The sequence below is a fragment of the Podarcis erhardii genome (genome assembly GCF_964252035.2).
Source record: "Podarcis erhardii genome assembly, chromosome: 4".
Taxonomy (NCBI): domain Eukaryota; kingdom Metazoa; phylum Chordata; class Lepidosauria; order Squamata; family Lacertidae; genus Podarcis; species Podarcis erhardii.
Genome location: NC_138508.1, coordinates 6,903,958 through 6,928,700, shown reverse-complemented (window position 1 = coordinate 6,928,700; position 24,743 = coordinate 6,903,958). Strand labels below are relative to the sequence as shown.

The 24,743-nt window shown below is 49.3% G+C and overlaps 4 protein-coding genes across 5 annotated transcripts in view; all 4 read left to right on the top strand.

Annotated features, from left to right (window-relative positions):
- LOC309341000 (uncharacterized protein) overlaps window positions 1-13,017 on the top strand; it is a 48,519-nt gene extending 35,502 nt beyond the window's left edge. Inside the window, exons 2-6 of one of the 2 annotated variants that reach the window (XM_081860374.1) lie at window positions 7,181-7,673; window positions 7,870-7,951; window positions 8,238-8,320; window positions 10,928-11,054; window positions 11,477-13,017. In XM_081860374.1, coding sequence (XP_081716500.1) covers window positions 7,272-7,673; window positions 7,870-7,951; window positions 8,238-8,320; window positions 10,928-11,054; window positions 11,477-12,846 — 2,064 coding nt within the window. In that variant the 5' untranslated portion in view covers window positions 7,181-7,271 and the 3' untranslated portion in view covers window positions 12,847-13,017. Of the gene's footprint in view, window positions 1-7,180; window positions 7,674-7,869; window positions 7,952-8,237; window positions 8,321-9,118; window positions 9,593-10,927; window positions 11,055-11,476 lie in introns of those variants that run through there. The other variant, XM_081860375.1, reaches the window with a different exon arrangement.
- The window catches only part of LOC309340616 (zinc finger and SCAN domain-containing protein 31-like), a gene marked incomplete at its 3' end in the record, with an annotated part of 61,642 nt that overhangs the window by 35,301 nt on the left and 1,598 nt on the right, over window positions 1-24,743 (top strand). The gene's annotated exons all lie outside the window — the stretch shown is intronic.
- LOC309340989 (uncharacterized protein) overlaps window positions 6,025-24,743 on the top strand; it is a 91,924-nt gene continuing 73,205 nt past the window's right edge. Inside the window, exon 1 of the mRNA XM_081860350.1 lies at window positions 6,025-6,088. The gene's annotated coding sequence lies outside the window, so the exon portion shown is untranslated. The remainder of the gene's footprint in view (window positions 6,089-24,743) is intronic.
- The window catches only part of LOC309341032 (uncharacterized protein), a 103,778-nt gene continuing 103,339 nt past the window's right edge, over window positions 24,305-24,743 (top strand). The window contains exon 1 of the mRNA XM_081860433.1: window positions 24,305-24,488. The gene's annotated coding sequence lies outside the window, so the exon portion shown is untranslated. The remainder of the gene's footprint in view (window positions 24,489-24,743) is intronic.

The following is a 24,743-nucleotide window of genomic DNA, read 5'->3' as shown; positions in this document are numbered from 1 at the left end:
GAGCCCCGTGGTTTTCCACGGATCTGAGGGCAATGAAACAATCGTTGAGACAGCTAGAGCGCCGGTGGCGGATAACTCATTCTGAATCTGACCGGACACGGGTTAGAGCTCAACGTCGAGCCTACCAAGTGGCGATAGCGACGGCGAAGAAGACTTTCTTCACCGCCTCTATTGCATCTGCAGAAAACAGCAGCAGGAGACTCTTTCAGGTGGTTCGCAATTTAGCGGAACCACCTGTAACATCGGGGCCCAGTACGGGCCACATGTTCTCCTGCAATGATTTTGCAAATTTTTTTGCAGATAAAATCGCTCAGATTCGGGAAGAAGTAGACTCCACCGTGGGAGCAGGGCCGGGGCGGGAGAGTGCTAGAGTCCTGTCTGGTCAAGTTGTGTGGGATCAATTTCAATCTGTTACCTCCGAGGATGTGGACAGGCTGCTTGGACGAGTGAAGCCAACCACCTGTCTCCTGGATCCTTGCCCATCCTGGCTTATAAAAGCTAGCCGGGAAGGACTGGGCGATGGGCTTCGTGGGGTGGTGAATGCTTCCCTCCGTGAGGGAGCCTTCCCAGACCCGCTGAAAGAGGCGGTTATTAAACCGCTTCTTAAAAAACCATCTTTAGATGCGGCCACGATGGCCAATTATCGCCCAGTCTCAAACCTCCCATTCTTGGGCAAGGTGATTGAGCGAGTGGTTGCTGAACAACTCCAGGCACGCCTGGAAGAAGCGGACCATTTGGATCCCTTCCAGTCGGGATTCAGGCCTCATCATGGGACTGAAACTGCCTTGGTCGCACTGGTTGATGATCTCCGGCGGGCTAGGGACAAAGGTGAGAGCTGTTTCCTAGTTCTGCTGGATCTCTCAGCGGCGTTTGATACCATCGACCATGACATCCTTCTGGACCGTCTTGAGGGGCTGGGAGCTGGGGGCACTGTCATACAGTGGTTCCGCTCCTTCCTCCTGGGCCGTGTTCAGAAAGTGGTGGTGGGGGATGAGTGTTCAGACCCCTGGCCGCTCACTTGTGGGGTGCCTCAGGGTTCTGTCCTCTCCCCCATGCTTTTCAACATCTACATGCAGCCGCTGGGAGCGATCATCAGGAGGTTTGGGCTGGGTGTTCATCAGTATGCAGATGATACCCAGCTCTACCTCTCTTTTAAATCAGAACCAGTGAAGGCGGTAAAGGTCCTGTGTGAGTGTCTGGAGGCGGTTGGAGGATGGATGGCGGCTAACAGATTGAGGTTGAATCCTGACAAGACAGAAGTACTGTTTTTGGGGGACAGGAGGCGGGCAGGTGTGGAGGATTCCCTGGTCCTGAATGCGGTAACTGTGCCCCTGAAGGACCAGGTGCGCAGCCTGGGAGTCATTTTGGACTCACAGCTGTCCATGGAGGCACAGGTCAAATCTGTATCCAGGGCAGCTGTTTACCAGCTCCATCTGGTACGTAGGCTGAGACCCTATCTGCCTGCGGACTGTCTCGCCAGAGTGGTACATGCTCTGGTTATCTCCCGCTTGGACTACTGCAATGCGCTCTACGTGGGGCTACCTTTGAAGGTGACCCGGAAACTACAACTAATACAGAATGCGGCAGCTAGACTGGTGACTGGGAGCGGCCGCCGAGACCATATAACACCGGTCTTGAAAGACCTACATTGGCTCCCAGTACGTTTCCGAGCACAATTCAAAGTGTTGGTGCTGACCTTTAAAGCCCTAAATGGCCTCGGTCCAGTATATCTGAAGGAGCGTCTCCTCCCCCATCGTTCTGCCCGGACACTGAGGTCCAGCTCCGAGGGCCTTCTGGCGGTTCCCTCACTGCGAGAGGCCAAGTTGCAGGGAACCAGGCAGAGGGCCTTCTCGGTGGTGGCGCCCGCCCTGTGGAATGCCCTCCCATCGGATGTCAAGGCGATGGACAACTACCTGACATTCAGAAGACATCTGAAGGCAGCCCTGTTCAGGGAAGTTTTTAATATGTGACATTTTAGTGTATTTTTTATCTCTGTTGGAAGCCGCCCAGAGTGGCTGGGGAAACCCAGCCAGATGGGCGGGGTACAAATAATAAATTATTATTATTATATTATTATTATGGGCTATCGGCTACTGGGGTTGGCCATTTCCCTGTGGCCGGCGTTTTCTCGGGACAAGATTACGCATTGTGTCCACTCCCGCCGCAGTAGAGACACAGGTTCCCCTCCAGATGGTGAGTCTTCTCCGAGGGGGAGAGGCGAGGCAGCGCTGCCCCGAGCTGCATTGGCTCCTCCAGCGACTTGGCTGTGGCTGTGGAACTGCTGGGAAGGACCAGAGCCGGGAGCCGGGAGTGCCGGGAGCGCCTGAGCCTGGCAACTGTCCTCCAACCGATCGTCTATCTGCAGGCTCCGTTGAATGAGGGTGTCCACCGTGGTGGGTCAATCCATCATGGCCAGCTGGTCCAGTATCTCATCCAAAAGCCCTTTGAGATACTGGTCCTGAAGGTTGCAGTCATTCCAGGACAAGTCCTGTGCCAAAAATTCTGTGGCATAGGCGGCCACAGTGTACTTGTCCTGTTTCAACTGCCAAATCGCCTGATTGGCTTGACTCCCCTTCTGAGGGTTGCCGAACGCGGTTTCCAGATGGTTGCAAAACCCTGTATAGTCTGTCAGCAAAGGAGAGTCTTGCCGGAGCAGCGGCAATGCCCACTTGGCTGCCCGGTCCTTCAGCAAGCTGATCAGGAAGTGCACCTTGGTGCGGTCATCGGGGAAATGCCGGGCTCGCCCCTGAATATACAGCTTGGCCTGGGCATGGGAAAAGAAAAGAAACATGGGAAAGCTGGCCGGGGACCCATTGAATTTCTCTGGCAGGGCCACTGGTTACTTGCCAGAAGCTGGGGCGTCGGCACCAGAAGCTGTTAAGGCGTCCAAACGCTGCTGAAGCACTGTAACTGCATTGCTTAGCTGCCGAATGGTGTGGGTCAAGACCTGGTTTTCCTGAGCCAATGCCACCAGCACAGCCGCCTGGTCAGCCATGGCTTCTGGTTCCTCCCGAACACACCCCAATGAAGGTGGAGTGCGGGTGTGGCGGGAGCAAACTGTGCTGGTCCCATGGGTTACCCGAGAGGCTAGATCCAAGTCCGGTCCGTGGTCAAAGGTGCAATGTGGAGACAGTCCGTAGTAGCTGAAGCTGGGTGCAGGGCAGGGAGTTGGGTGAAGTTAGGAACAGGCTTGCAAGCAGGTAGCCAGGGTGGGTCAGGAGCTCAGGCAGGAACTAGCAACCAACAATGTTGCTCCTGCAACTGGGGACTGGGGCTGGCTGGCTTTTATCTGCCCCGAGGCACAGGGCGGCCCTGATCCTCTGGTGACTCACCTCTCCTGGCCTGGAGGCGAGCGCTCCTCCTGCGGGAACTTAGTTCCCTCCGCCTCTGCAGCTCAGGAGAGGCTGGAGGGTTACCGGACCCAGAGGCAACCTCAGCTTTCTCTGACGGGGCTGAGAGTGGAGCACCTGCAGGCAATGGGCCCTCCATCACCTCAAGAGCCAGAGCAGACTCAGCTGGTGCCTGCACCTGGGGATCCAGCACAGGTGAGGACTCTTCAGGCTCATGCCCCAGCCCTGGCTCAGCTGGTTCTGGAGGTGGGGAATCCTGTGCAGGCTGGGATCCCTCAGTTTCAGCATCCAAGTCTGAATCCCAGGCCATCAGACCTTGTCAACACTGTGGAACTGTAGTAGTCCCCAATTTGGACTTTATGAACGTATGTGGAACAGAAACTAGCCGACATTTGGTCTTTATGGATGAACGTCTTGTGTTTGTCCATTCCAGGAACAGCATTCCTGACCCAGATGTTCACAGGAAGTCCCTCAGATGATTCCCCTTTCAAACAGGATACGTGAACCCAGGCCAGTTCGGTCCTCCTCTCTGGCAGACAGACAACCCCTTCTCCAAAGCCCCTCCCTCCCCCACTTCCCCGTGGGGGTCCCCCACACCACCCATCAGTCACCAGGATGGCTTTGGTTGTCTTCTGCTTGGAGCACTTCAGGGTTAGGAGCCCCCTGAGCTGAGCTGCCTGGCAGTGATGAATCACCTCTGGCAGGTACAGCTGGTCTTCCTCCAGCAGCTGAAAGACAAAAGTTCCTCACGAAGGGAGGGCTTCTCCACATCCGAGAGTACAGAGTGGGGGGCAAGGAGGGCAGGTCTGAGTCCCTGCTCTGGTTCTCTCCAATACTCACCTCTGAGCGACAGATGTGCAACCGCAGCACATCTGCCAAGAGAAGGACATGGGGACAGGTGAGTCTGTCTCTGAGCTCCTGGCAAGGCTATTCCAAGAGTTTCCTCCTGATTCCAAATTCCTACTGCAGGGGAGGAGGGACATCCCAAGCCGTGGGGGCCAGTCCTGGCCTCCTTCAACCAGAATGTGGCTCCCCAGGCCAGGGGTAGGCAAGCTAAGGCCTGGGGGCCGGGTGTGGCCCAATCAGCTTCTCAATCTGGCCCGCGGACAATTCGGGAATCAGTGTGTTTTTACATGAGTAGAATGTGTCCTTTTATCTAAAACGCGTCTCTGGGTTATTTGTGGGGCATAGGAATTCGTTCGTTCCCCCCCCCCCATATAGTCTGGCCCCCCTACATGGTCTGAGGGACAGTGGACCAGCCCACGGCTGAAAAAGGTTGCTGACCAATGCCCCAGGCTAACAAGATGGTCAATCTCCGGTTCCACTCCACCCTTTTAAAATTAAAATAACAAAATAGATCCCATCTCTCAGAACATGTAAACCACATGAATGGAAAGACCCCTGTGCCACTTACAGAAATAGGATTAATTGGTAGAGCTGCCGCCACGCTGGTAGTGTTTACCTCAGCGCTGCACGAGGAATGGCTGAGCAGGTGGCGAGATGCTTTCAGCCTCCGACACTTGGCGGGTTCTGAAATGACCGTACAGGCCAGATTCACGCCCCTGGAGGGCTGGATTTGGCCCATGGGACATAGTTTGTGGACCCCTGGCCTACACTGACTGGCAGCAGCTCCCCAGAGTTTCAGGCAGGGATTTCGTCCAGCCCTTGAAGGAGAAGTCAGGGGTTGACCCTGGGACATTCTGCATGCCAAGCAGATGCTCTAGGGCTCCCCATATTTCCTTAGTCTTTCAACGCTATGCTATTAGCAACCGTGGAGATTCCACCTCCTTCTTTCGAAAGGAGAAAACTCACCTAATCAATTTAATAAATAATAATAATAATCATACATTTATACTCTGCCCATCTGGTTGGGTTTCCCCAGCCACTCTGGGCAGATTCCAACAAAATATTAAAATACAATAGTCCAACAAATATTAAAGTTGGGCAGGGGAAAGGTCTCCTTTGGGAGGTGGGGGACTCTCCTTCCTTGGAGGTTTCTAAGAAGAGATCGGACGGCCATCTGCCATGGATGCTTTAGCTGAGATTCCTGCATTGCTGGGGGTTGTAATAATAATGATGATGATGATGATGATGATGATGATGATGATGATAATAATAATAATAATAATAATAATAATAATAATTCATTATTTATACCCCGCCCATCTGGCTGGGTTTCCCCACCCACTCTGGGTGGCTTCCAATAAAACACTAAAATACAATAACCTATTAAACATTAAAAGCTTCCCTAAACAGGGCTGCCTGTTTAGGGAACTAGACCCCTCTTGCTTCGGGTTGGACTAGATGACCCTGGGATCCCCTCCTATCTCTCCCCTCCTGAATTCCAGGAGGAGCTTCCTTGCCTCCTGCAAAGCCCTTTTCCCTGCAAGCTCTTCCTCTGGTTTCTGGCCAAGGGAGGGAGATGCTCAGAGTCCAGCCAAGAGCCTCACCCCCAAAAGGATATCTGGGCATGGGCCTAGCCAGGGGGGCAGCTGCCCCCCCTTAATCCATTAAAAATAATAAGAATCTGAGGTTGTGCCAAGCGAGAGAGGGCTGAGCTGGAGGGACTCGGCTTGGCAAGGGTTAACGGGAAGTGAGCTGCCTTCCTAGAGAGGCCAGGAAGCAAGAGGGGGCAGGTCCTCCAGAGCCAAGGCCCCTCCCTCCCTCCCTCCCCAGTCCTTTCCTTGCTTGGGGGTCTCTCCTGCAAGGGCTGCCTCGCTGTCCCCTCCTGGGATCTGGTGAGTCTCCTCTCTCTCCCCCCAGAGGGTGCAGTGGGGAGACGGGGGGGGGTCCCAGGGCTGCAGCAGGGGAGGATCCCTGGGGGGCCTGATCCGGGAGGGGCCAGGTCTGCCACGCTCTCCTTCCTGGAGATCAGAGGATCCCAAACTCACCTGGCCCTCCGCCCCCCCCCTTTCAGTAAAAAATCTCCCTTCTTTAAACAAAGGAGTCACATTGTGTGACATCGCTCAGCCTCATTGCACAACAGAGGAAACATGTGCAAATGGTTTTCCAAAGCTGGACGAGGAGGTGGACTAGCCCCCTCCCAAAAAACACCCTACAGGGAGGGAGGAAGTTAATGTGGGAGACAAAGGGCAGTCTCTTTCCCAATCGTCTCCAAGGGCAGCTCCCCGCCACTGCAGCAATCCCCTCGCAACCAGAGCATAGCATCCCAGGACCACATCCTCTCTGCCCCAAAGGGATTGTTGCTGGAAAACCACCTGGAAATGGGCGCTCCTACTCACCCAGCCTCCAGGGACCTTGGCATCAATGGCTGTGTGCGCGTTAATAATAATAATAATAATAATAATATAAGAATAAAAAATTACCCTCCTAAATTTCAAAGGAGATGTCTTTGGCCCTGCCCACTTGGCCCTCAGAGGGTTGGCCAGATACATACCTGGCCCTCAGGGCAAAGATAAAGGGACCCCACCCCAGGAGTCTGTCTGGAGAGCGGCAGAGAGTCCAACTGCAAGAAAAGGAGACAGAAGCAGTGGAGTGGGGGTGGGGGGAGCAACTCCTGAGGACCCCCAGGTGAGGACTCCCACTAGAAACAAGCATCCATATTTCACAAGATAGAAACGACTCGTTTGTCAGTAGGTTCCGACGTCATCAATTGACTGGAAGGATGGAGAAACCAGGTTGATTAATCGCTCAGAAATCCCTTCAGTTGCCTCCACATTTTGCATTGCTAGAAGGCTAGAGACTTGTTTCTTCTCCTCTTCTTCCTCCTCTTGTTCCCAGCAAGACTCATCCGTACTTGCTCAGGGAACCATCCCCACCCCACCCCCGTCCTACAAATTCTGTAACAGAACAATGTATTTGCTTTGTAGGATTTGCTAGAGCCTCTCATTAAGACGGACAGAACTTGTCAGAAGACCAAAGGGTTCCTTCCGATCTCTCAAAGGCTTCCTGAGAGCACAGATGGATGAGCAAGACTCAGCTGGCCCTGGAACAGGAAGAGGCCATGCCATCAAAACTGGGAACAGTGGGGGGTTCTGGGAAAACTCTGTGCAGAAGATCCATGATGAGGAGAACACCCTCCGCTCAGAGGTGCAGAGCCAGCAGGTGAGGCAGTTCTGCTGCCAGGAGGCCAAAGGACCCCGAGAGGTTTGCAGCCGACTCTACCACCTTGACCATCAGTGGCTGAAGCCGGAAAGGCACACGAAAGCTGAGATGCTGGACCTGGTGATCTTGGAGCAGTTCCTGGCTGTCCTTCCACTGGAGATGGAGAGCTGGGTGAGGGAATGCGGAGCGGAGAACAGTTCCCAGGCGGTGGCCCTGGCCGAAGGTTTCCTCCTGAGTCAGGCAGAGGAGAGAAAGCAGGTGAGAGAGACTTTCCTCTGGATACTCCCAAGGGGCTCCAAACAGGACAGAGAACATCCCATAATGGTCTGCTGATGGCCCATCCTATTTCTGGGAAAGCATCCATGGAATGAGATCTCACACCCTTCCAGTCTTTGTCATTCTCTTTCTAGTATTTCTCCCCATTCTCTGTTTTGAATCCTTGTTTCTTTTTCAGGGAAAGGATCTCTTTGCAGAAATGGACCTGGATTCCTGTGAGGCAGAGAGGCCTCCGTTGGACACCAGAGAGAGGCCACTGGGTAAGGAGGAAGGTGGTTTTTCTCCACTGGTTTCATTCTGTTGGTTTTCCAACTCATCTGAGGGTTCTTTTCATCTTGTTTTGGGGGTAGACAGTTGGGAACAAGGGTCCAGAAGAGGGGAGATGTATTTCTGCACAAACAAACATATATGAAATGGGCACAAACATCCAAATGCACTCAGCAGATAAGGCTTTCTCAAAGGCCCACCTGCAGTTAGAGATGCCCTGTTTCACCTGTGAGAGAAGCAGGCACTCCTGGCGTCCTGCTTACCTTTTTTCTCTTGCAGGTGACAGATTGATGCCGGCAAGACCTCCTGATCCGTCTTTTCATGGGGGCAGAAGGGAAGCAGCGGCTGTGGAACCAGATCAGGTCAGGGGAAGCTGCCTTGTGGGGACAGAGGCCGAGGGATGGAGCAATGTCATGGACTGGTTGGGCACAGAGGAATGGTGGGAGGAAGCAGCTGGGGAACCAGGAAGGGAAGACAGCTCAGAGCCGAAGGAGTGGAGGTAGAAGAATGATAGGGGGAAGAGGGATAAGCCTGGGAAGAGGAGGTGTCAGAAGCTGAAGGGGAAACAGGGCTTAGTGAGCTGGGAGACTCTGTAGAAGAATGCAGTGCAGAATCAGAGGCAGAAGAGGAAGGAGGCAAGTTGGAGAGGAAAGTCGAGAGGCTGAGGTGAGTCAGGAGAAGGAGGAGCCACCGGTGGCTCCCTCTTCCTTCTGCCAGAAGCCACCCTCTCTGCTTGTCTCCCAGAGTCAAGAGACCCCCTGCAATGCAGGAATCTGCTAGATCATCCAAGACAGATGGCCATCCAAAAGAGGCTTATTTTATTTCTAGATTGATAACTGAGGGCAATGAAACAATCGCTGAGATGGCTAGAGCGCCGGTGACGGATAACTCATTCTGAAGCTGACTGGACACGGGTTAGAGCTCAATGTCGAGCCTACCAAGTGGCGGTAGTGACGGCAAAGAAGACTTTCTTCGCCGCCTCTATTGCATCTGCAGAAAACAGCAGAAGGAGACTTTTTCAGGGGGTTCGCAATTTAGTGGAACCACCTGCTACATCGGGGCCCAGTATGGGCCACATGATCTCCTGCAATGATTTTGCAAAGTTTTTGACAGATACAGTCGCTCAGATTCAGGAAGAGGTACAGCCGGGCAGGGCCGGGGCGGGAGAGTGCTAGTGTCCTGTCTAGTCAAGTTGTGTGGGATCAGTTCCAATCTGTTACCTCCGAGGATGTGGACAGGCTGCATGGACAAGTGAAACCACCCACCTGTCTCCTTGATTCTTGCCCATCCTGGCTTATAAAAGCTAGCTGGGAAGGGCTGGGAGATGGGCTTCGTGGGGTCGTGAATGCTTCTCTCTGTGAGGGAGCCTTCCCAGAACCGCTGAAAAAGGCGGTTATTAAACCGCTTATTAAAGAACCATCTTTAGATGCTGTCAATATGGCTAACTATTGCCCAGTCTCAAATCTTCCATTCTTGGGCAAGGTGATTGAGTGAGTGGTTGCTGAACAACTCCAGGCATGCCTGGAAGAAGTGCACCATTTGGATCCCTTCCAGTCGGGATTCAGGCCTCATATTGGGACTGAAACTGCCTTGGTCGCACTGGTTCGATGATCTCCGGTGGACCAGGGACAAAGGTGAGAGCTGTTTCCTAGTTCTACTGGATCTCTCAGCGGCCTTTGACACCATCGACCATAACATCCTTCGGGGATGGGAGCTGGGGGCACTGTTATACAGTGGTTACGCTCCTTCCTTCTGGGCCGTGTTCAGAAGGTGGTGGGGGGGGGATGAGTGTTCAGACCCCTGGGCTCTCACTTGTGGGGTGCCTCAGGGTTCTGTCCTCTCCCCCATGGTTTTCAACATCTAAATGCAGCCGCTGGGAGAGATCATCAGGGGGTTTGGGCTGGGTGTTCATCAGTATAAAGATGATAGCCAGCTGTACCTCTCTTTCAAATCGGAACCAGTGAAGGCGGTGAAATTTCTGTGTGAGTGTCTAGAGGCGGTTGGAGGATGGATGGCGGCTAACAGATTGAGGTTGAATCCTGACAAGACAGAAGTACTATTTTGGGGAGACAGGAGGCGTGGTGTGGGGGACTCCCTGGTCCTGAATGGGGTAAGTGTGCCCCTGAAGGACCAGGTGCGCAGCCTGGGAGTCATTCTGGACTTGCAGCTGTCCATGGAGGCACAGGTCAATTGTGTGTCCACAGCAGCTGTTTATCAGCTCCATCTGGTATGCAGGCTGAGACCCTACCTACCCGCAGACTGTCTCTCCAGAGTGGTGCGTGCTCTGGTTATCTCTCGCTTGGACTACTGCAATGCGCTCTATGTGGGGCTACCTTTGAAGGTGACCCGGAAACTACAACTAATCAAAAATGCGGCAGCTAGACTGGTGACTGGGAGCGGCCACCGAGACCATATAACACCGGTCTTGAAAGACCTACGCTGGCTCCCAGAACGTTTCTGAGCACAATTCAAAGTGTTGGTGCTGACCTTGAAAGCCCTAAACGGCCTCGGTCCAGTATACCTGAAGGAGCGTCTCCACCCCCATTGTTCTGCCCGGACACTGAGGTCCAGCGCCGAGGGCCTTCTGGCGGTTCCCTCGCTGCGAGAAGCCAAGTTACAGGGAACCAGGCAGAGGGCCTTCTCGGTAGTGGCACCCGCCCTGTGGAACGCCCTCCCACCAGATGTCAAAGAGAAAAATAACTACCAAACTTTTAGAAGACATCTAAAGGCAGCCCTGTTTAGGGACACTTTTAATGTTTAATAGATTATTGTATTTTAGTGTTTTTGGGAAGCCGCCCAGAGTGGCTGGGGAAACCCAGCCAGATGGGCGGGGTATAAATAATATATTATTATTATTATTATTATTATTATTATTATTATTATTATTAACAGGAAGGAAACAACAGAGCATTGTGTAGCAGATCATATTTCTGCTGTCTCAGAGGAGGACATTTCCCTTTTTCTTTTAGGGTCCAGTGTGCTTTGAAGATGTCACTGTTCGTTTCACGGACGAGGAGTGGGCGTTGCTGGATCCTGACCAGAGAGCTCTGCATAAGGACGTCATGGAGGAGAATCGTGGGATATTGGCCTCTCTTGGTAAGGCTCCCTGCAGGATTGTCATATCTGCCTGGAAATTCAAAAAATACGTCTATGGGCCAACCTCATATATTTTCACAGAGTTCAACATTGCCCCCTATAACACCTGGGAACCTAACACCCCCACAATAAACAGAAACTTACAGTTTTTTCTTTGAACAATCTTCTTCAAAATATTGCTTTTTCTACCACGATTGGGCTGGTGTGAACTACCCAGGCCATCTTCAGTGTCAGCTTCAACCTTCCACAATTTTGACCACTACTATATATCAGAGAAAACAACATTCAACAACTCTTCAGAATCTAATAAGAAATATGTTGGTAAAATGACAAACAACACAGGTAATGAACACACACCCAACTCGTTTCATTTCTTCTCCATTTGTTCCTGAGGCTCTAATCCCTTTTTGTCTCCATTGCAGATTCTGATGAATTAGAAATTGAGAGCAAAGGTGACCACGATAAAATCCCCAGGGAGGAGAAGCCACATAAAAATTTGGAGTGTGGAGAAAGCCGCAGTCAGAGCTCCCATTCCACTTCCCATCAACAAAATCTCATTGGAAAGAAACTCTATCAGTGCATGGAATGTGGAAAAAGCTTCAGGAAGAGCTCCTCCCTTACTTCCCATCAAAGAATTCATACAGGGGAGAAACCCTATCAGTGCGTGGAATGTGGAAAGAACTTCAGGAATAGCTCCCATCTTACTTTCCATCAAAGAATTCATACAGGGGAAAAACCCTATCAGTGTGTGGAATGTGGAAAGAGCTTCACACATAGTTCCTCTCTCATTTCCCATAAAAGAATTCATACAGGGGAGAAACCCTATCAGTGCGTGGAATGTGGCAAGAGCTTCAGTCAGAGCTCCTCTCTCACTTTCCATCAAAGAATTCATACAGGGGAGAAACCATATCAGTGCGTGGAATGTGGAAAGAACTTCAGGAAGAGTTCCAATCTCACTAAGCATCAGAGAATTCATACAGGGGAGAAACCCTATCAGTGTGTCAAATGTGGAAAGAGCTTCACTGAAAGCTCCTCTCTCACTTCCCATCAAAGAATTCATACAGGGGAGAAACCCTATCAGTGTGTGGAATGTGGGAAGAGCTTCATTCACAACCACAGTCTCATTTTCCATCAAACAATTCATACAGGGGAGAAACCCTATCAGTGTGTGGAATGTGGAAAGAGCTTCAGTCAGAGCTCCTCTCTCACTTCCCATCAAAGAATTCATACAGGGGAGAAACCCTATCAGTGTGTGGAATGTGGAAAGAGCTTCACTCACAACCACAGTCTCACTTCCCATCAAAGAATTCATACAGGGGAGAAACCCTATCAGTGCGTGGAATGTGGAAAGAATTTCAGGAAGAGCTCCTCCCTTATTTCCCATCAAAGAATTCATACAGGGGAAAAACCCTATCAGTGTGTGGAATGTGGAAAGAGCTTCAGAAACAGCTCCTCTCTCACTTCCCATCAAAGAATTCATACAGGGGAGAAACCCTATCAATGTGTGGAATGTGGAAAGAGCTTCACATGTAGCTCCTCTCTCACTTCCCATCACAGAATTCATACAGGGGAGAAACCCTATCAGTGTGCAGAATGTGGAAAGAGCTTCAGTCAGAACCAAAATCTCACTTCCCATCAAAGAATTCATACAGGGGAGAAACCCTATCAGTGTGTGGAATGTGGAAAGAGCTTCAGTCAGAGTGCCAATCTTACTTCTCATCAAAGAATCCATACAATGGTCAGAAAAACCATTATACAGCTTTGGGAGCCAGGCAAATCCATACCTTTTTAACCAGACCTTTGGCTAATTCACATCTAATGCCCTTTTAATATGTGGTGTTTTTTATCGTTTTTCTTTTAATGTTGTAACCATCCTGAGACCTGTGGGTGTAGGGAATAGGCGCCAACTCTTAAAGGCCTAGTGGTCTTTGCCCCACCCCCAATAAAATATTTAAGGATGCCACCCCCCAGTTTTTGGTGTGTTTTTTTCAAACACAACCTTTTATTCTTCTGCAACTTGCCATACAATTTCTCTTTCAATTTGCCCTCTTAATAAATAAAAAAACAAACGCACAAAGGTCATGAGGAAAACAGAATACAAGAAGATAGAAACGTGGACAGGTTCCATCTTTGTGGGCAAAATGGAAAAGATGCTTTGAAGCAGGCTTTCCCACACTTGGGTCCCCAGCAGCTCCTGGACTACAGTTCCCATCATCCCTCCCCACTGGTCCTGCTAGCTAGGGATGATGGGAGTTGTAGTCCAAAAACAGCTGGAGACCCAAGTTTGCTTTAAAGGGAAAGTAGGCTGGCCCTGTGACACCCTCTGCTGGCCAAAAGCACTGCCCCAGAATGTGAACCACCCCCAGTACTGCTACCTGGAATTAATAGAGCGCAAAACTGAAGCTTGATCGGCACTTCAACCTCTAGTCAGCTTCTAGGTGCTTTCTGAACCACCTAGAGTACCCACAGAATTGTGGCTTCTACTGGCAACACACACAGGGGAACAAATGAAAGACAAACACAATGAGCAGGCAAAAACCTGGAAAGGGCCATACCAAATGGACATCCGTTGTGAAGAGGTCACTTTCCCCACTGCTGAACAATGCCACAGGTAGAGGAGATGGAATGCTAGAAGTGTCTCTGGGGCAAGGGGAGCCACTGGGAAATTGAACTACGGGCGCAAAATATTACTTTTTTAAAAAGTCGCTGCCATTATAGACATTGCCATTCTAATGGCATGCATGCTGTGAAACACAAGAGCAGTCAAGTACAACATTCCTAGAGTGAACATGTTTACACATGGGGAGGGATGTTTGTCCAGCCAGCAGGTAAACTTCCTGTTTCCTTCTGGGCTGGGACAGACTTCCTCTGCATGTAACTAGAGGTGGGTGTGGCCTCACCTGTGCAGGTAATGACAAAAGCACAGGGCAGGGCAGCCATCTCTCTCTTTCACCACATGCATCGAAGACACAACATCTACTAAGCAGAGATGCCCTCTTGGCTTCCAGCCAAGAGAGGAAAAAGGGACTGTCTTCTTAAGAGATAGACTCCAAGTGTATGTTACTTCATTAAGCTAAGTCTGCCTTCTGGAATCTGATTGTGAACAGAATGTGAGTAAACTCTTTTTATATTTTTGTAAAAGACTGTGTCGTCTCTTCTATTTTATGAGGGAATAAGGGGAAAATACCAGAACAGTTATTATAGAGGCTTTAGCGAGCCTGAGCAAACGCAGACGCTGCAAATTTAAAATAAAAGGGAATGTTACTCTGCTGATATTGTAGAAGTTGTTAACACAAGTTGGATAAGGATATACTCAGACAACTTATCCTTTCCTGCATCCCTGAACATTCCCACACATGCATCATATGATGGATTGTGCAAGGCAGGACTTACCTGGCCCCCCACCAATATTTTATCAAAGTCAGCACCACTGGGTTATGTGGTTTCCGAATTAAAGACATAAATCTCCCTCCTTTGCACAAGTTCTAGCTTGTCAATATCCTCATTTATGCTTTTTAAAATTTATTTGCCCTTCATCTGAAGTTTTTACAATATAAACATACAGGATGAAAGCATGGCTTTCTTAATAATAATAATAATAATAATAATAATAATAATAATAATTTATTATTTATACCCCACCCATCTGGCTGGGCCTCCCCAGCCACTCTTGGCGGCTTCCATAAAAACCAATAATACAGTAAAATCACATGTTAAAAACTTCCCTGAACAGGGCTGCCTTAAGATGTCTTCTGAATGTCAGGTAGTTGTTTATTGCTTTGACATCTGCTGGAAGGGCGTTCCACAGGGCGGGCGCCACTACCGAGAAGGCCCTCTGCCTGGTTCCCTGTAGCTTTGCTTCTCACAATGAGGGAACTGCCAGAAGGCCCTTGGCGCTGGACCTCAGTGTCCGGGCAGAATGATGGGGGTGGAGACGCTCCTTCAGGTATACTGGACCGAGGCCGTTTAGGGCTTTCAAGGTCAGCACCAACACTTTGAATTGTGCTCGGAAATGTACTGGGAGCCAATGTAGGTCGTTCAAGACCGGTGTTATATGGTCTCGGTGGCCGCCCCCAGTCACCAGTCTAGCTGCCGCATTCTGGATTAGTTGTAGTTTCCGAGTCACCTTCAAAGGTAGCCCCACGTAGAGCGCATTGCAGTAGTCCAAGCGGGAGATAACCAGAGCATGCACCACTCTGGCGAGGCAGTCCGCAGGCAGATAGGGTCTCAGCCTACGTACCAGATGGAGCTGGTAAACAGCTGCCCTGGACACAGATTTGACCTGTGCCTCCATGGACAGCTATGAGTCCAAAATGACTCCCAGGCTGCGCACCTGGTCCTTCAGGGGCACAGTTACCCCATTCAGGACCAAGGAATCCTCCACACCTGCCCGCCTCCTGTCCCCCCAAAACAGTAATTCTGTCTTGTCAGGATTCAACCTCAATCTGTTAGCCGCCTCCAGACACTCACAGAGGACCTTCACCGCCTTCACTGGTTCTGATTTGAAAGAGAGGTAGAGCTGGGTATCATCCGCATACTGATGAACACCCAGGCCAAACCTCCGGATGATCTCTCCCAGCGGCTGCATGTAAATGTTGAAAAGCATGGGGGAGAGGACGGAACCCTGAGGCACCCCACAAGTGAGAGCCCAGGGGTCAAAAACAAGACAAGCCAGAGAAATCTCTCCTTTTCTTTTTTTCTTTTCTTGGATGGATTAAAAACTTTGTTGATCAGTGGACTGTTGTGGAAATAGTGCACCTCGATTTCAGTAAGGCTTTTGACAGAGTCCTCTGTGATATTTATGAGAGGAAGGTGGTAAAATGAGACTGAATGAGGTAACTGTTAGGTGGATTTGACTGACCGAACCCAAAGAGGACTCCTTCATGGTTCCTCCTCATCCTGGGAAAAGTGACAAGAGGGGTGCTGCAGGGTTCTGTCCTGGGCCCGTTGTTGTTCAGCGTCTTTATAAATGACATGGATGAAGGAACTGAGGGGATGCTCATCACATCTGCAGACGACACCAAACGACTGCAAACGACACCAACCGGATCATAATGGCACCCTCTCTCTTCTTCAGCAACAGACAGGGAGACAAAGAACAGTGCAAAAGCACAGCAGAGCAGAAGAGATAAGACTGACTTCTGTTCTTACACTTCCCAAGCCCAGGAAAGTAAATAGGGGCATGTGACATACTAGCAACAGGGTGCTCCCCCACACGCAGGAGAGAGAAGGAGGACCCCGAGCAATGCATGAAAGCCCCTATATAGACATTTTTAATTGCCCACCCTGGAGTCCAAGACCACCCCAAGAAACATCATACATACATCATAGAAGAGGTGTAGCCCAAGGACAACCCCCCCCCCCGATACATCATACCACATCACAGAAAAGACTGTCAGCCCCCTCCCTGTCAGTCTATATCTTTGGAAAGAGATAGCTGTGGCCACTCTGGTGGCTTTTGTTGGTGTTGCTGCAGGTAATAAATAGCCTTGTGGTCATGAGGAATTGGGCGGAGGGTTTTCCATCATTGGGTCTGCGTTGACATCTGTAGAAAGGATATCCTGTAAATGGGAGGGTGGGGCAGGACTGTTGGGACTTAAAGAGACAGTTATAAAGGGAAGAGATAAAAGCCAAAAAGGAGAGAATCTCCTTCAGTTTTCTTGGGAAGCTGCAAACAATAAAAATCTTGGCGAGTTAAGCATTTTATTCATTACAATATTATTATCCCATTTCCATATAATTACTACTGTTATTATATGCTAAAATTACAAAAAAGTAAAAATATAAAAGGAAATCAAAAGTAAAAAAGAAAGATTACCAGTTAAACCATTTTTTCCAGATAAAAAATAAATGGACTTGACAGAACAACAGCGGATTTTTTTAAAAAAATATTAAATAATACAAAGATATTATCAAAACCACACAGATTGTTACTGGACTGGAACCTTAAGGACTAGGAGGTGAAGGAGGTGATGGTGAAATGGACACACGATTGTGGATATCCAATGAAGATGAAAAATGAGGGAAATTATGGGAAAAGACTTAAAATTCACCACATGCTATTTGATTCTTAGATGGTACCTGACCACATCCAAATCAGTCAAAATAAATAAATATCAGCAATAAGTGTTGGAGATGCAGACAAAATGATGGAACCTTATTCCACATGTGGTGGACATGTCCCCAAAGGGAAAATAAAATAAAAGAAATGCTATTTATTTTAAAGAAAACCAAAGCTTTCCTATTTAACATTCTAATGATTTTTCATTTGGTATGCTTATCATTAGAATGTTAAATAGGAAAGCTTTGGTTCTTTACACGGCAATAGCAGCTAGGATGTTAATAGCAAAATACTGGAAAATGAGTTAATATCAACAAAAGATGAGTGGCAATTAAAGTTGTGCTGGTACCTTGAAATGGCCACAATGACAGAACTTCCAAGAGACTGAGATCTACTCCCAGTAATAAAAATCCTGCCAGTGATCTACCCATTGTCTTTGCCCAGAGTTCTTGAGCTTTTCTCAGGGAGCAGTGACCAGAGTTGTGGATCGACCACTAGATCATCTAACAAATTAAAATTATAAAAACAATTGTGCTGTAAAAGTACATGCCATATATGAAGTATCCAGATAATGGAACTTATAGTGGTTTCTGCAGTGAACAACAAGTCTTACAATGTATGTAGACAGGCGCAGCATTGATTTTAGTTACAGGTGACAGCAATCTGCAGCTGTAAGGTTTTCTTCTTAAAGTGAGCCTTTTAAAACAACAAATGTAAAACAAACTTTATCCATACACAGGTTTGTTAATTTGTTAAAATATGTTGAATTATGGCATTATACTCATTTACATTACTTAGAATATGTACAACGGATGAAGCCCATGATATTGTGATAATATCGCAGGACCACCCCCAACATTGTTTGTACAAACTTCACACACACACACTCACACTCACACACTACATACGCTACGCTTCTGTTATAAATTCATAGAAAATCAACCATACATCAAATTTACACTGTTCCATTTTTATTTTACTCCATGAAGGAAGGTCTACAAAATGGGGAAGGTTTGAAAGAGGGCAGCCATAATCCCTTGAGCATACCAGCACATACACAGGAGCCCTGCCCAGTTGCTATGCCAACCCTGATGGTCCTAGACAGAAGACCATCAAGATCACAAAGAACTTGCTTATGGGAGTGGATTCAGCACGGACTGGAACAAAGGACAGAGATCAGCTCTTCCCTCTGGGGGCAGGAAACAGTGAACTCCCCTCTGTCACCTGGAAAGTACTCATGGGGAGGGGGAAAGGAAGAACCAGCCAGGTGACAGGACACTCAGGTTACCACCACAACCCCTCCCTCAACCCCTCCTTTCTGTGATGTAGATGTGATGTATCTGAGGGGTGGTCTTGGGTTACACCCCTTCTGTGATGTATGTATGATGTTTCTGGGGGTGGGCTTGATCTACAGGGTGGCAACTTCAAAAGTCTTTATAAGGCCTTGCACACCATTTTTCTGGGTCCTTCCTCCTGCAAGTGAGGGGAGCACCCTGTTGCAACAGCTCAATAAAGGCCAAGCCTACAGGCTGCTGTTTTGCTCCAAGTTATCCTGGTTGGTATCTTTGTTTTTGTCCAAGGGAGCCCTCGGATTTTTCCGTTAACAATTTGGCGACCATGCTCAGGGACTCTTGGTCCTCCTGTGAAGGTGAGGGGGGAGATAGAGGAGATCGGGCGCCACTGGGCAACCTTAGCCCAGGGATCCTTTTTCCTCTCCTTGCCTCCTCTTTGCGGGCGGTAATCAATCATCACCAGAAAGCTCAACCAGGGGAGCAAAGGCAAGGTCAAGCCGGCCAAATAAAAGGATCCTGGGATCCACGAGGGACATTCAAAGATGTGAGTATGGTTTGAAGTTAGTACGGTGGGAGGGGGGGTGGAAGAATAATGTCTCCACGGCAGCTGAACTTTTCTTTTTCCTCTCCTTGACGTCTTCTCTCGGAGTGCGGCCGGAAGCGTCCTGGAAGTCCTTCTCTTCTTCGGAGTGTAGCCAAAGGGATCGTGGAAAATCTCTTTTTTCTCTCCTTGACGCCTTCTTTCGGAGCGTGGCCGGAAGGGTCATGGAAAATCTCTCTCTCTGTGTGTGTGTCATTTGCTTCCTTTCAAACCTTTGTCTTCTCGGACCCCAGTCTGGCACTGCACTGTGCAAGCGTCCAGTAGGGAGTTCCGGACATAGTTCTAAGATCAGGCAGGAGGCTGTTGTGGACGGTAGAGCGGGAGGTTCAGGAAGAAGACGGGGCCCCGCACTAGGATTAGTTTTGTGAGCAGCGCTGAGTGAATTCCGGATCCATGGCTTTTCCGGGTTAAGAGACCCATTGTTTCCAGGCTAGTTGTCTGTGGTTTAAGTTATAGGCAGGGATTGCCTTTGGATTTCTGCTAGCCTTCTCCGGTCCGATCCGTCGGAGTTTTGCCCAGAAAGGGCCGAGAGGGGCACTTGAGTGTTAGACTGAATAATACTGATAGGATATTCTTTTCTCTCTCCCCCCCCCTTTGTCCATCTCTTGTATCTCTGTTTATGTATCTCCTTGTGTAACTTGTTATCGAGCAACCCCCGCTCGGTATTAGAGGGAAATGGGAGCTCACTCTTCTAAACACCCTAGCGGGACTCTTCCTGACAACAAAGCTTCCATGAAGCCTTTTTGCCCCAGAGAGGATTCTAATACGCCCCTCCAGTTTGTCATCTCCAATTGGGAAAAATATATAAAATAAAATAAATTAAAGGGGCGAAATGGTCTTTCCAAGTCCAAATTGTGAGACCGTTGTAACTTTTAATGGGTGGCTTAGGCCCACCACCTGGAACCCAGGACACAGCGGCCACCTCAGGGATCCTTCAACAAAATCAAGGTGTGAACCCTTAGGGAGAGCTGAGCACATCAAATTTGTGTTGTTAAACTATAACCTAAAGCTAGAACATGAAACCGTAAACTTAATGGGGCTCAGAAGGCAGTAGATATAATAATAACCCAGCCTGAGAGCCCACGCATTAGAGATCTTAGCTTCTCTATAAATGAAGAAGAAGAAGAGAAGAAGAAGAGTTTGGATTTGATATCCCGCCTTTTACTCCCCTTCAGGAGTCTCAAAGCGGCTCACAATCTCCTTTCCCTTTCTCCCCCACAACAAACACTCTGTGGGGTGAGTGGGGCTGAGAGACTTCAGAGAAGTGTGACTGGCCCAAGGTCACCCAGCAGCTGCAGGTGGAGAAGCGGAGACCAGATTACGTGACTCTTAACCACTACACCACACTGGCTCTCTGAAATGAATAAGAGATGTACTCCAAGATTTAGATTTAAAGGATTTGTGCTTACATTGGCTTCAGCATCCACAGACTATGTTCTTAAGTGCACATAGTTTTTAAATTTTAAATCTAAGGAAGCCATGTTGGGCCTTATCAATCTTAAACAGGACAAAAATGAGAATGAAGTGTGCAAATGTTTGTTATTTGAGAGAGGCTCCAAAGAGTCTTCCTCTGAGTGGGACAGAGGGGAGTTTGCAGTTTTAGGGTTGTTTTCGCTGCTTCTTTCCTGTTGCCGCTGGCGGAAGCGTATTCAGAGCGTGCAACGACATCGGCGTGGAAACGGCGCTCGAGGTGCTTTATCTCGGCATCCCCTTCCCTTCCCCGGGCGCCTGCCTGCCGCTTCCTGGGCGGCTAAGCACCCTCTGTCTGAGGGGGTACCGTATTGGGGAGCACTGCTCGGGGGCTGGATTTGTTTCGGGCGGCCCGATTGGGTTAATGGTTTAACGGGCTGCGGGACTGTCCCCCTTTCTTGTAATCTGGTTTAATTTTTATTAAGCAGGCCTAGGTTACACGGCACAGCGTCGCTCGCGGTAGGCCCACATGTGTGCCCCACCTGTGTGTTAGGGGGTTGATCAAGGCGGCCATTTTCAGTGTGGCAATTCCCCGCCTCAGGTTTGTCTTGCGCAGCGTTCTTCGGGCTTTGGGGCTAAATTCCCTCACGAGAAGCCAAACAGAGGAAAAAAGGGGCAGCGGCGCGTTAGGGCTACCACTGACCGATTCGAGCTGTTATATGAATTTTTCGCTTGCCGGGGTGGCACGACGCAGCGTCGCCATTCTGAGTAAACCACGTGGTTCCTCGGCTATGGGGATTATCGGCGCCATCTTGGGAGAGGCTAATAGACTCCACCCCTAGCTTATCGGCTTCAATTTCTCATTGTGCTTTAATTATAAGAACATAAGGAGAAGGGCGGAGTTTCAGCATACGGCATTTGATTTCATTAGGTTCTGGCAAGCGCACTTTTTTGGTTCAACTGCTGTCCCAGTGGGGGGGGGGTGCTTGCTTACCATGCAGCTGCTCAGGGGGTTGTTATAAGGGCTCTTTCTCTGTGGAGTTACAAAAGTGCTAGGAATTTAGTCGTGATCAGGAGGGATTTAATATATTTTTAGTTGCTGAGGGTTAGGTTTTTCTGCGGTCAATTCCTTACTTTAATTGGTTCTTATGCAAAGGGACTTAATTTAATGGCTAAGGTTTCCTACAGTCAAATTGTGAATTTAATTGGTGTGACTCCGAGTAAGTTAATTTAAATCAATTGAGTTAAAGTGCTAGGTGCCGTGAATTCCAATTTAGCAATTACGGTTGGCTTCTAGGGCATTTTGCGTGCCAAAGTTTGGGCAGTTGGTATTGGACTTGCCTTCCTAAAATAATTGGTTAGCTGCGTGGTTAACTCCGAACTCAACTTCACGCTTCAAGCCAAAAGACAACCCTTCCCCGTCCCCGGGCAAAACCCCTGGCCTTTCATTGGTATAACTACCACCACACTGGTGGCGTTTACCTAATAATAATAATGATAAATTTTGTGACAGCAGTCACGAAATTAAAAGACGCCTGCTCCTTGGGAGAAAGGCGAGGGCAAACCTAGACAGCGTCCTAGAAAACAGAGACATCACCTTGCCAACAAAGGTCCGTATAGTTAAAGCCATGGTTTACCCAGTGGTGGTGTATGAAGTGAGAGCTGGACCATAAAGAAGGCTGATCGCCGAAGAATTGATGCTTTTGAATTATGGTGCTGGAGGAGACTCTTGAGAGTCCCATGGATCAAACGCATCCATTCTGAAGGAAATCAGCCCTGAGTGCTCACTGGAAGGACAGATCCTGAAGCTGAGGCTCCAGTATTTTGCCCACCTCATGAGAAGAGAAGACTCCCTGGAAAAGACCCTAATGTTGGGAAAGATGGAGGGCACAAGAAGAAGGGGACGACAGAGGACGAGATGGTTGGATAGTGTTCTCGAAGCTACAAACATGAGCGACCAAACTACGGGAGGCAGTGGAAGACAGGAGTGCCTGGCGTGCTCTGGTCCATGGGGTCACGAAGAGTCGGACACGACTAAACGACTAAACAACAACAACAACAAAAGCAACTAATAACAATAATAATAATAATAATAATAATAATAATAATAATAATAATAATAATTTATTTGTACCCCGCCCATCTGGCTGGGTTTCCCCAGCCACTCTAAGCGGCTTCCACAGCAACCCAAAATACACAAAAACGTCACACATTAAAAACTTCCCTTAACAGGGCTGCCTTAAGATGTCTTCTGAATGTCAGGTAGTTGTTTATCGCTTTGACATCTGATGGGAGGGCGTTCCACAGGGCAGGGGCCACTACCGAGAAGGCCCTCTGCCTGGTTCCCTGTAGCTTTGCTTCTCGCAATGAGGGAACCGCCTAAAGGCCCTTGGAGCTGGACCTCAGTGTCCGGGCAGAACAATGGGGGTGGAGACGCTCTTTTGGGTATGCTGGGCCGAGGCCGTTTAGGGCTTTAAAGGTCAGCACCAGCACTTTGAATTGTGCTCGGAAACGTAGTGGGAGCCAATGTAGGTCTTTCAAGACCGGTGTTATACCTCAGCACGGCGCAGGGACTGACTGAGCGGGTGGCGAGATGCTTTCAGCCTCGAACACTTGGTGGGTTCTGAAATGGTCGTGCAGGCCAGATTCACGACCCTGGAGGGCTGGATTCGGCCCGCGGAACATAGTTTGAGGACCCCTGGTCTACACTGACTGGCAGCAGCTCCCCAGAGTTTCAGGCAGGGATTTTGTCCAGCCCTGGCAGGAGATGTCAGGGGCTGACCCTGGGACATTCTGCATGCCAAGCAGATAATCTAGGGTTCCCCATATTTCTCTGCACTTACAATGTTATACTATTAGCAACCGTGGAGATTCCACCTGCCTCTTTTGAAAGGAGAACACTCACCTGATGATGAATAATAATAATAATAATAATAATAATAATAATAATAATGTATACCCCACCCATCTGGCTGGGTTCCCCAGCCACTCTGGGCGGCTTCCAACAAAATATTAAAATACAATTGTCCATCAAATATTAAAAGCTTCCCTAAACATAATAACAACAGCCATCCATTTTCAGTCCATTGAATTAGCAATTAAGCATTTCTGGAAAGGGAAATGGCTTACTTTTGTATATTAGTATGAAAAGCACGCATAAGAAATTTTTACTCATTTACTCATTTAATTTATTACTCATTATTACTCATTTTGGCAGGGGAAAGGTCTTCCTTGGGAGGTGGGAGACTCTCCTTCCTTGGAGGTTTCTAAGGAGAGACCGGACGGCCATCTGCCATGGATGCTTGAGCTGAGATTCCTGCATTGCTGGGGGTTGGACTAGATGACCCTGGGATCCCCTCCTCTCTCTCCACTCCGGAATTCTAGGAGGAGCTTCCTTGCCTCCTGCAAAGCCCTTTTCCCTGCAAGCTCTTCCTCTGGTTTCTGGCCAAGGGAGGGAGATGCTCAGAGTCCAGCCAAGAGCCTCACCCCCAAAAGGATATCTGGGCATGGGCGTAGCCAGGGGGGCAGCTGCCCCCTAAATCCATACAAAATAATAAGAATCTGAGGTTGTGCCAAGCGAGAGAGGCTGAGCTGGAGGGACTCGGCTTGGCAAGGGTTAAAAGGAAGTGAGCTGCCTTCCTAGAGAGGCCAGGAAGCAAGGGGGGGCCAGGTCCTCTACAGCCAAGGCCCCTCCCTCCCCAGTCCTTTCCTGCAAGGAAGGGGGGGTGTTACTTTGGTGTCTCTCCTGCAAGGGCCGAATCGCAGCCCCCTCCTGGGATCTGGTGAGTCCATAGCTGTCAACTTTCAGATTTGAAAATAAGGGATCAGCAGCCTTGAAAATAAGGGATCAGCAGCCTTGAAAATAAGGGATCAGCAGCCTTGAAAATAAGGGATCAGCAGCCTTGAAAATAAGGGATCAGCAGCCTTGAAAATAAGGGATCAGCAGCCTTGAAAATAAGGGATCAGCAGCCTCACCTATCTACCAATCCGGGATAGCAGCAGGAAGCAGCGGGAAACGGCGCTGCAATAAGGGAATTTCCCGCAAAAAAAGGGAAGGTTGCCAGCTATGGGTTGAAGCTCCTCTCTCTCCCCCCAGAGGGTGCAGTGGGGAGACGGGGGGGGGGGGGTCCCAGGGCTGCAGCAGGAGAGGGTGCCTGGGGGGCCGGATCTGCACCTGCAGGAGGGGACCCCAAGTCAGGGAGGAGGAGAGGGTCCTGCCAGGGAGGGGCCAGGTCTGCCACGCTCTCCTTCCTGCAGATCAGAGGATCCCTGACTCCCACAAAATCTCCCTTTTTAAAAGAAAGAAGTCCCTGGCTCTTTAACTC